The sequence below is a fragment of the Agrilus planipennis genome, unplaced genomic scaffold, assembly GCF_000699045.2.
Source record: "Agrilus planipennis isolate EAB-ADULT unplaced genomic scaffold, Apla_2.0 scaffold671, whole genome shotgun sequence".
In the NCBI taxonomy this organism is placed as follows: Eukaryota; Metazoa; Arthropoda; class Insecta; order Coleoptera; family Buprestidae; genus Agrilus; species Agrilus planipennis.
The window spans coordinates 6,351-14,546 of NW_020439322.1; the positions used below are offsets into that span (position 1 = coordinate 6,351).

Consider the following 8,196-nt stretch of genomic DNA (forward strand, 5'->3'; position numbering starts at 1 on the left):
GATGTCAGCACAGGGCAAAGTAATATTACGTAGTTAGTATCAGCAATTTCTTATGCTGAAGTGTACGATGTGTTGCATACCTATTTACAAACAATTTCTTTAAATTTAATTTTTTAAACAATTTTTAACACAAAGAAAGCGATTAAACAAATTGTTCACAAATTTCAACCACTCAAAGCACTGAACTAACAGTTTCGAGCTCACAGTGACTGGTAGATAGGGGAAGATCTAGTATTCTTACAACAAAAATTACCTTCAATTTTTGTTTTAAATATGGACCCAAACGTTGCCTGTGATTCATATTTATTAAAACACTTTTCCATGTGCTTAATGGCTGTTTTTGAGTGAATCTCGTGACCACAAGTAATACAGTATGTTGAAATCTCGGTGTCATCGTCATTGTCTGTCTCTTGGTTTGGAACAATACTAGCATTTTTTGCTCTGTCTATGATAAGGTCCAATTCCCCATGGCGTTTATCTAATTCTTGTAAAATTTGCCTTACTTCAAGCTGCTGCTTTCTCACTTGGTCAAGAGCTATAAAAAAAAGAAATCTCTTTTGTTTCTTTCCTTATTACCAAAAAGTGACGTCTATGCACCTTTAATATTTTTTTCTTCAGCAATACAAGGGCTGAGGGCCCATTCTTGTATTCTTTGCGGTAACACTTGACAAATACGATTGGTTGCGAGACGAATTCCGCAGACGTCTGAACAATATTTGGAGCCATAGCGTGCACTATTGCTACATCCAGGGCCATAACACTGTCGGGGGTAGTCTGTCATTAAATGGGTTGCTGTATTGGGTTCATTATCTGAGGTGGAATCCCTCCTTTTGCGACGATTATGGCTCCTACATAAAAAATTAATTTAGCATTTTATCAATACATCAATAATAAACAGTTTGTATTTTTCCTTTCATACAAGTGTATTGCTCACCCCCCATAATTAACACAAATACGTTGCTTGCAACGTTCTTTTTGTCTACTGTGTTTAAATTTCCTTGTACAAACATCACACCGACCACAATCTTCTGTTCTGTAGCATCCCATACAATCTCCACATTTCTTCTTTTTCTTGTCTATCTTATTTTCACTACGATCCTTCCGTTTTCGGGATCTATGTTCCTCCTTATCAGTATAGTTATCCTCACGTTTGGTCTTCCACCGTGTAATGAGTGTAGGATCTTCTTCATGACATCTTATGCAAACATATTGCTTTATTAGCTTGGCTTCTTTCTCAGAAATGGCTATACAATCTCCGTGATACCTGTTGAAATGGAATAAATAAATCGTCACCAGTCATTTCGAATAAAAAGGATTGAATACCATTCTTCACAAGCATCACATGCTATCATGAATCTGGAACTATCAGAAGATCTGCAAAGACAATAAGCCTGTCCATCCTGCTTGAGAAGAGTATCAATTTTTGACTGACGTTCAGGTAAGCTAAATTGTTTTACAATTTCTTCATGCTAGAACGAATTAAAATTTTATAACCTTAACGCTTTTTTATAAACTAACCTTACAGATATGTCTCGTCTCCTGGCCATATTAAACACAACACTAATAATTAACACTAACGTAATTCTTTTACTATAAACTTCCAGTGCAAGAAAAACAAATTTAATAAGAACTTTAATGGAACTTATTTTTTACATGTCCTGCCATTTTATTTATTGTTGTCATTGTTGTATATGTACTCTATGTATCATTTTTTTAGTAAGTCTATGGTAAGATTTGTTGATATAATCTATAGTTGTTGACTCATAACCATAGACCGCCACCATAGATTACCCTTTGTATCTTCGACCATATATATATGGTCGAAGCTTTGTATATCTATTATCTATGACCTAACTGCAGCTATAGATAAACCATTATCTATGGATAAACCACATCTGCCAAAGTCATTCACAAAAAGGTTTACGTGGCTAATCTTTATTTTATATTAAAAATGTATGGCAATTTGTTAATTGTATTGTTTGCATATTCTTCGATAATAAATAGTGTTTCGTGTTATTATATAACAGTTGATGCAGATGCTGAAGAATGTTTCTTTGATAAAGTTGAAAGTGGCACAAAAATGAGTAGGTTATGAAGTATTTCTCAAATAATTAAAGTAATTTCTCATTTTTTCGTTATAAGGTCTCACGTTTGAAATAGCTGAAGGAGGCTTCTTAGATATAGACGTTCGTATAGTGGGTCCTGATGGTAAAGTGATATATCAAGGTGAAAGAGAATCTTCTGGCAAATACACATTTGCTGCACATGCAAATGGTATTTACACATATTGCTTTTCAAATAAAATGTCCACAATGACCCCTAAAGTGGTCATGTTTAACATGCAAATTGGAGAATCAGCTAAACATGAAGAAAATCAAGGAGAAGAAAGCAGTACAAAATTAGAAGACATGATACGGGAATTAAGTGGTAATTTCTTAGTCAGCTTTCTTTTAGTAATTTCTCTATTATACAATGTTTCTTAGGTGCCTTAACTGGTGTTAAACAAGAACAGGAATACATGCAGTTGAGAGATCGAATTCATAGGAGCATTAATGAAAGTACAAATTCTAGAGTTGTAATGTGGTCATTCTTTGAGGCTGTTATACTAGTTGCAATGACTTTTGGTCAAATTTATTACCTTAAGAGATTTTTTGAAGTCAGGAGGGTGGTATAGGCTTTTTTTATCAAAACATTTATTACTTCTTGCTTGTTATGTGAAAGAAACATTTTTAATAAACATTTACAACAGGAAAGAAATTAAGATGAATTGTTAGTGATAAGCAGTGATGTTAGGAGGAATGTCAGGAAAGGTATCTGCAGTAATGTTTGAATATAAATAAAGGTTTTTATTATATTCTANGTAAACATAATTTAGATATAAGATTAGTACTTAAAAATTAGTCCTACTCATAAATGTAGAATTAATCTAATTAATGAATTGAAACTGAAATAATCCCAAAATTAATTATAATTCTTTAGAGATGTAAAAGCTGGGAACATATTACTGACCGAAAATGGAACTGTTAAATTGGCTGATTTTGGCAGTGCTTCTATTAAATGTCCGGCGAATTCTTTTGTTGGAACTCCTTATTGGATGGCTCCAGAAGTTATTCTCGCGATGGACGAAGGGCAGTATGATGGGAAAGTGGATGTTTGGTCTCTGGGAATTACGTGTATTGAATTGGCCGAAAGAAAGCCCCCTTATTTCAACATGAATGCTATGTCAGCACTATATCATATCGCTCAAAATGACACACCCACGTTACAGTCAAACGAATGGTCTGATATTTTTAAACATTTTGTCAAGTCTTGTTTACAGGTGAATAACAAAATTTTTAGTTATTGTTTTGCCACTTTATCCATAATCTAAAGAAAACCTGACAATAAATAAACAAATATTAATTTCAGAAATTACCAGCGGAACGTCCGAATTCTTCAAAATTGCTTTCGCATCAATTTGTGACCCGACATAGACCAAATAATGTTCTCATTGATCTGATTCAACGAACGAAAGCGGCCGTCAGAGATCTAGATAACTTGAATTATAGGAAAATGAAAAAAATTTTGATGGTTGATAATAGTGAAATTGAAAGTACCATTGGTGAGTATAGGTTGTTGAAATTTCTTACGAATTTATATTAAAAAGAGAACTGTGATTTTCAGGAGATATGGATGATACACCCGACGAGCACACGGGAGGCGACAGTTCTAAGAGCAATTCTGTTACGTCCGAACACAGTGTTCATTCCGTTGGTGTTTCCGCAAGTAGTCAGTCAAGTAGTACCAATAGCCTTCCAGCAGGTATGTAAAGACACGAGCTTACATTATCGTCTGATTTGTATTTATTCTCAGAAAACAGAAACATCATATTAATTTTTTTTCAAAGGTGGTGATTTAGAAAGTACAACAAAGCGACAGCGTCCACCGACTTCAAATCATGCTGCAGTGGCAGTTATAGCCGATCACGGGGCTAATAATTTTGCTACAATTCGAACTACCAGTATCGTCACAAAACAACAGAAAGAACATATGCAGGTAAATTTAAATGTTTACAAAAAGAAGTAAAAGTTTATTGTATGTCGTATCATTATTCATAATGTATATTTCTTAAGGAGGAAATGCACGAACAGATGTCAGGCTATAAAAGAATGCGTCGAGAACATCAAGCAGCTCTCATGAAACTTGAAGAGAAATGCAAAATGGAAATGGAAAGTCACAAAATTCAGTTGGATAAAGAGTACGAATTTCTTTTACAAACATTTAGCAAAGATTTAGAAAAGTTGCAGGTGACTGTTTTATATTTTTGAGAAGTGATAAAATACTTACAATTACTAAATTTTTTATAGTTAAAACACCAACAAGAACTTGAGAGAAAATTAAAACAAAATCAAGTGGGTGAGAAAAAGCTTACTAAAGACATAATGACCCGACAAGATCTTGATCGAAAAGCTTTCGACGCTCACAGAAAGAAGGAATATAAGGCTAATAAGGAACGATGGAAACGTGAACTATCACAGGACGATTCGACTCCAAAAAGACAAAGAGATGCGACATTACAGTCAGTTAAATTAATAATAATTGTCTATCCTTGTGGAGCTTATATAAACTTACTTTTTGAGTAGCAACAAATAAAAAAAAATAACTGAGTGCATACATTAAGTAAGCTCAATAAAAGCTCCACAACTACTAGATAAGATCCCATTTGCAAAAGTAGTATTAGAATTAAAATTAATGAATAATAGACTAAACTTAATGCTTATACTATTTACAAATGGCAATACAATTACTGTTAGACATTTATTTAATTAAATCAAAGTATAATACACGTTTATCAATATTTCGTTGTAGAACACAAAAAGACAATTTGAAATTGGTTGAAGCCCAAGAAGAACAAAGACTTTTGAGATTGCAAAGAGAATATTTGGAATTGGAGGTTCGCAAGTTTAAAAGAAAAAAGCTACTGTCATTCCATACATTAGAACAAGAACTATTAAGAGAAGTATATGTGCAAAGATAAAATAATATATGTTTTCCAACGTTAATATTTCCGCAGGAACTTAACAAAAGACAGCAACAATTGGAACAAGCTCACGAGATGCTGCTGAGACATCATGATAAAACACAAGAACTAGAGTATAGACAGCAAAAAGCAGTGCATAATTTACGCGAGGAACAGGTGACATTGATAAATTAATTTGCTATATTTATTTTGTTTATAATTTTGTCTTTACAGCTACAAAAACAACATAGTACAGAGTTAACAAACCAAGAAGAATACATGAGACGTTCGGAAAGAGAATTGAGAAAAAAACATGCAATGGAAATTAAACAACAGCCAAAATCATTAAAGGTAAATTGCTGACTAAAAATCAATCAATATACGTACGTTTTTTTAATATATATTTTTTTTTCTTAAAGCAAAAGGAAATGATGGTCAGGAAACAGTTTCGCGAAACTTGTAAGGTACAAACGAAACAGTACAAAGCTCTGAAGGCGCAAATACTGCAAACCACGCCGAAAGAAGAACAAAAGGCTGTGATAAAGAAATTAAAAGAAGAACAGAGACGAAAATTAGCTCTGCTTGGTGATCAGTATGAACAGAGCATTGCGGAAATGCTTCAAAAACAATGTATACGCCTTGACGAAAGCCAGGAGGTATGCAGAGGCGATGTTTGTATGTATTATTTTAATATTTTTTTATGCTACGATGTTGGTAGATCGAAGCGCAGCAAATGAGAGAGAGACTGCATTATGAATTAGAAATTCTGATGGCCTACCAAAGCAAGAATAAGATTCAAGCACAAGCGCAAAGAGATAGAGAACGTAAAGAATTGGAAGAACGCGTATCCCTCAGGAAAGCACTTCTTGAATCTAAAGTAAGTGGCACAAATTATTATAAATACCAAAAGTCGACGAGACTATTAATTTCTGAGCCTATTTTAGAAAGGGCTAAGTCTATAAATATCAAGTTGAGCGCACTACGCTTATTTAACTTTGTTCGGTATTTGTTTCTTAACTACAGACAATAAACTATAAGCAGGATTAAATTGAGTCTGCTTATCGTTTGTACACTGCAATTAATCAACAATTATCGAAGAAAAGTAAATTAGTGTATATACTATATTTGAAATTGTAGAATTTGTAGATTGTTATGATTATAATTACTATTATTTTAAATAATATTAGATGAGTCAGGAAACTCAAAGATTTTTGGAAGAGAGGGCAGAAAGAATAAGACTTTTACACGAGAAGCAAGAGAGAGAATTGGAAGAATTTGACGAAGAGTCAGCAAGGCTTGGATTTAGGTATGTGTTTTGTGGCCGATACGTGTACATTTATATTGAAATTAGAATTTTTAGTGTGTTGGCGATTGCAGAAGCAACAAGGGAAAATTACGACGACAGCCGCAGTTTATCAGGCTCTATGTTAAGTCTTGCTCATTCTAATAGTTCAACAAGTTTTCCACCTGGGTCACTCTAGTATTCCACTAAATATTTGCTGTTTTCTGGTTGCTTCGTTTAGTCCGTTAGCCACGTCTCATTTGGTTTATTTTAACGGGGCAAAGATAAAACCGATTAATATACATATACATAACATATTTAACTTACAAAAGATAACATGTTGATTAAAGTTTCTAATTTAAGCTTTAAAGCTACCTACTGTTTCGATCGTCATTTTAAACAATAGTTAAATCACTAATTAGTTGCTTTATGCTCTGTTAAAGTAACGTAAAACGTACAGTAATAAAACTTCATCATGGGTTTGCGTTTAATTACAACGAGAAGAAATGCGAACAAATCGGCGAAACAAATACTGTTATTAAAATATCTTGTCGTTTTACCGTATCTTTTTTTTTTTATTTTTTACTTAAGTTTAATAAGTTAGTGTATCTATGAATATTTTAATAAAATAATGTAGCCAATGTAACTGTTATTAGAAGTTTACATTACTTTTTGTAACTGTATTTGCTAGATCATCTCTTTTCCCCTTGAAGCACATAAAAACCTATCATTTAATTAATCGAACCAAACGATGATCATATATGACGAAAATACGTTAAAAAAGAAACATCGCTTGCTAAATGTGAAGGTGGTTTTTTTTGTCGCAGTACAGTAACGTTTTCTTTAAAAAAAAAAAAGAAGAAATCGTTCGGTTGTAATCGTCAAGCGTATTAAAATTTTTGACGTGTGTATCTACAGAGCCGATTAAATTAGTAGATTGGTATTTTATTGAAATTGTTTTGTACATTCATTGGAATTATTATAGTATTAGGAAATGTTGGAGCGGCCGGCGCCGGCGTTCTAATAGTATTTATTATTTGTAAAACGTAGTAACAATTTATCTGATTTAGTTGTGTATATATACCTATACAAATAATTATCATATTATGTATAATTTAGTTGTTTAAAATAATCGACATGTTTCAATTTCACTGTGCATATGTTATTATGTACATTTTTTGTTACTCGCCTTCTAAACTGTAAAGGAATAAAAATCAAACGTTTTATACTATTTTCTTTATCTTCTTGATATAGAGTTTTTATTTGAAATAGGTAAACAAATAATCCCCCTTATCATTACATCTTTCTGTAAGGTGTTTGCCAAATAATAGTAATACCTCCCTTAACAATAGACGCTTCTGTCTCCACCTTTTTTTTATATAAATCTAAGATAAACGTTGTTTTACCCCTTTTCGAAATCGTTCGGCAATTTCCTTTTGCATAGCAGCTTGGTCTTGTTGACTAGCTTTTGTAATTTGTTCCATTACCTCATGATTATACGTTGAGTGCAACATAAGTGCCAATACTCCAGCTCTAGAAGCCATGGCATGTCTTATTTGACGTTCCTTATCTAATAATTCGTCCATCTTTAACCACTGTCGTACTCTTTCCAGATCAATCTAAATGATAAAAATTAAAACCTGTGAATAAATCTGTATTATAATAGTCATCGCATTACTAAAACTAATCAAATTCAACCACCTACTGTTAATCGTGAAATAGAAAAGAAATCAGTCTATTTAAATTGAGAACTTAGCTATCACGTAATTAATAAATTAAATAATACCCATTGCTTTTTGTTTTGTTTATGTTTGTGTTTTAATAATAATTAGTTTATGTATGTTATTAATTAAATAATAATAGTATAAGTACTATTATTAGTATTATGTGCCAGTCCTGCAAATAGGTAATTTAT

At 32.5% G+C, this 8,196-nt stretch overlaps 3 protein-coding genes across 4 annotated transcripts in view; 2 read left to right on the forward strand and 1 right to left on the reverse strand.

Annotated features, from left to right (window-relative positions):
• Nucleotides 1–7,512, forward strand: part of LOC108743598 (serine/threonine-protein kinase Tao) — a 13,443-nt gene extending 5,931 nt beyond the window's left edge. The window contains exons 1-13 of one of the 2 annotated variants that reach the window (XM_025978552.1): nt 2,970–3,319; nt 3,409–3,601; nt 3,664–3,801; nt 3,887–4,035; nt 4,113–4,286; nt 4,347–4,558; nt 4,849–4,999; nt 5,054–5,176; nt 5,234–5,350; nt 5,419–5,655; nt 5,718–5,876; nt 6,187–6,305; nt 6,360–6,480. In XM_025978552.1, the coding sequence (XP_025834337.1) occupies nt 3,095–3,319; nt 3,409–3,601; nt 3,664–3,801; nt 3,887–4,035; nt 4,113–4,286; nt 4,347–4,558; nt 4,849–4,999; nt 5,054–5,176; nt 5,234–5,350; nt 5,419–5,655; nt 5,718–5,876; nt 6,187–6,305; nt 6,360–6,480 (2,118 nt within the window). In that variant the 5' untranslated portion in view covers nt 2,970–3,094. Of the gene's footprint in view, nt 1–2,969; nt 3,320–3,408; nt 3,602–3,663; nt 3,802–3,886; nt 4,036–4,112; nt 4,287–4,346; nt 4,559–4,848; nt 5,000–5,053; nt 5,177–5,233; nt 5,351–5,418; nt 5,656–5,717; nt 5,877–6,186; nt 6,306–6,359 lie in introns of those variants that run through there. The other variant, XM_018479176.2, reaches the window with a different exon arrangement.
• On the reverse strand, nt 186–1,694 carry LOC112905684 (CXXC-type zinc finger protein 1-like). Its single transcript, XM_025978553.1, has 5 exons — nt 1,524–1,694; nt 1,324–1,469; nt 935–1,264; nt 598–848; nt 186–535 (listed from the first exon to the last, which is right to left on the reverse strand). The coding sequence occupies exons 1-5, from the start codon at nt 1,545–1,547 to the stop codon at nt 201–203; spliced, it is 1,086 nt and encodes a 361-aa protein (XP_025834338.1). The 5' UTR covers nt 1,548–1,694; the 3' UTR covers nt 186–200.
• On the forward strand, nt 1,952–2,761 carry LOC108743600 (transmembrane emp24 domain-containing protein 2-like). Its single transcript, XM_018479177.2, has 3 exons — nt 1,952–2,084; nt 2,143–2,427; nt 2,484–2,761. The coding sequence occupies exons 1-3, from the start codon at nt 1,952–1,954 to the stop codon at nt 2,672–2,674; spliced, it is 609 nt and encodes a 202-aa protein (XP_018334679.1). The 3' UTR covers nt 2,675–2,761.
• Nucleotides 7,513–8,196: the final 684 nt, after the last annotated feature.

Excerpts from the sequence above, each read along its gene's own strand:
- LOC108743600 (XM_018479177.2), top strand. The coding sequence starts at position 1,952 with ATGTATGGCAATTTGTTAATTGTATTGTTTGCATATTCTTCGATAATA. Across the intron at positions 2,085-2,142 it reads TGAAAGTGGCACAAAAATGA|GTCTCACGTTTGAAATAGCT; the intron begins GTAGGTTATGAA and ends TTTCGTTATAAG. Across the intron at positions 2,428-2,483 it reads CATGATACGGGAATTAAGTG|GTGCCTTAACTGGTGTTAAA; the intron begins GTAATTTCTTAG and ends AATGTTTCTTAG.
- LOC112905684 (XM_025978553.1), bottom strand. The coding sequence starts at position 1,547 with ATGGCCAGGAGACGAGACATATCT. Across the intron at positions 1,470-1,523 it reads CCAGGAGACGAGACATATCT|CATGAAGAAATTGTAAAACA; the intron begins GTAAGGTTAGTT and ends AATTCGTTCTAG. Across the intron at positions 536-597 it reads TGAAGAAAAAAATATTAAAG|CTCTTGACCAAGTGAGAAAG; the intron begins GTGCATAGACGT and ends TTTTTTTTATAG.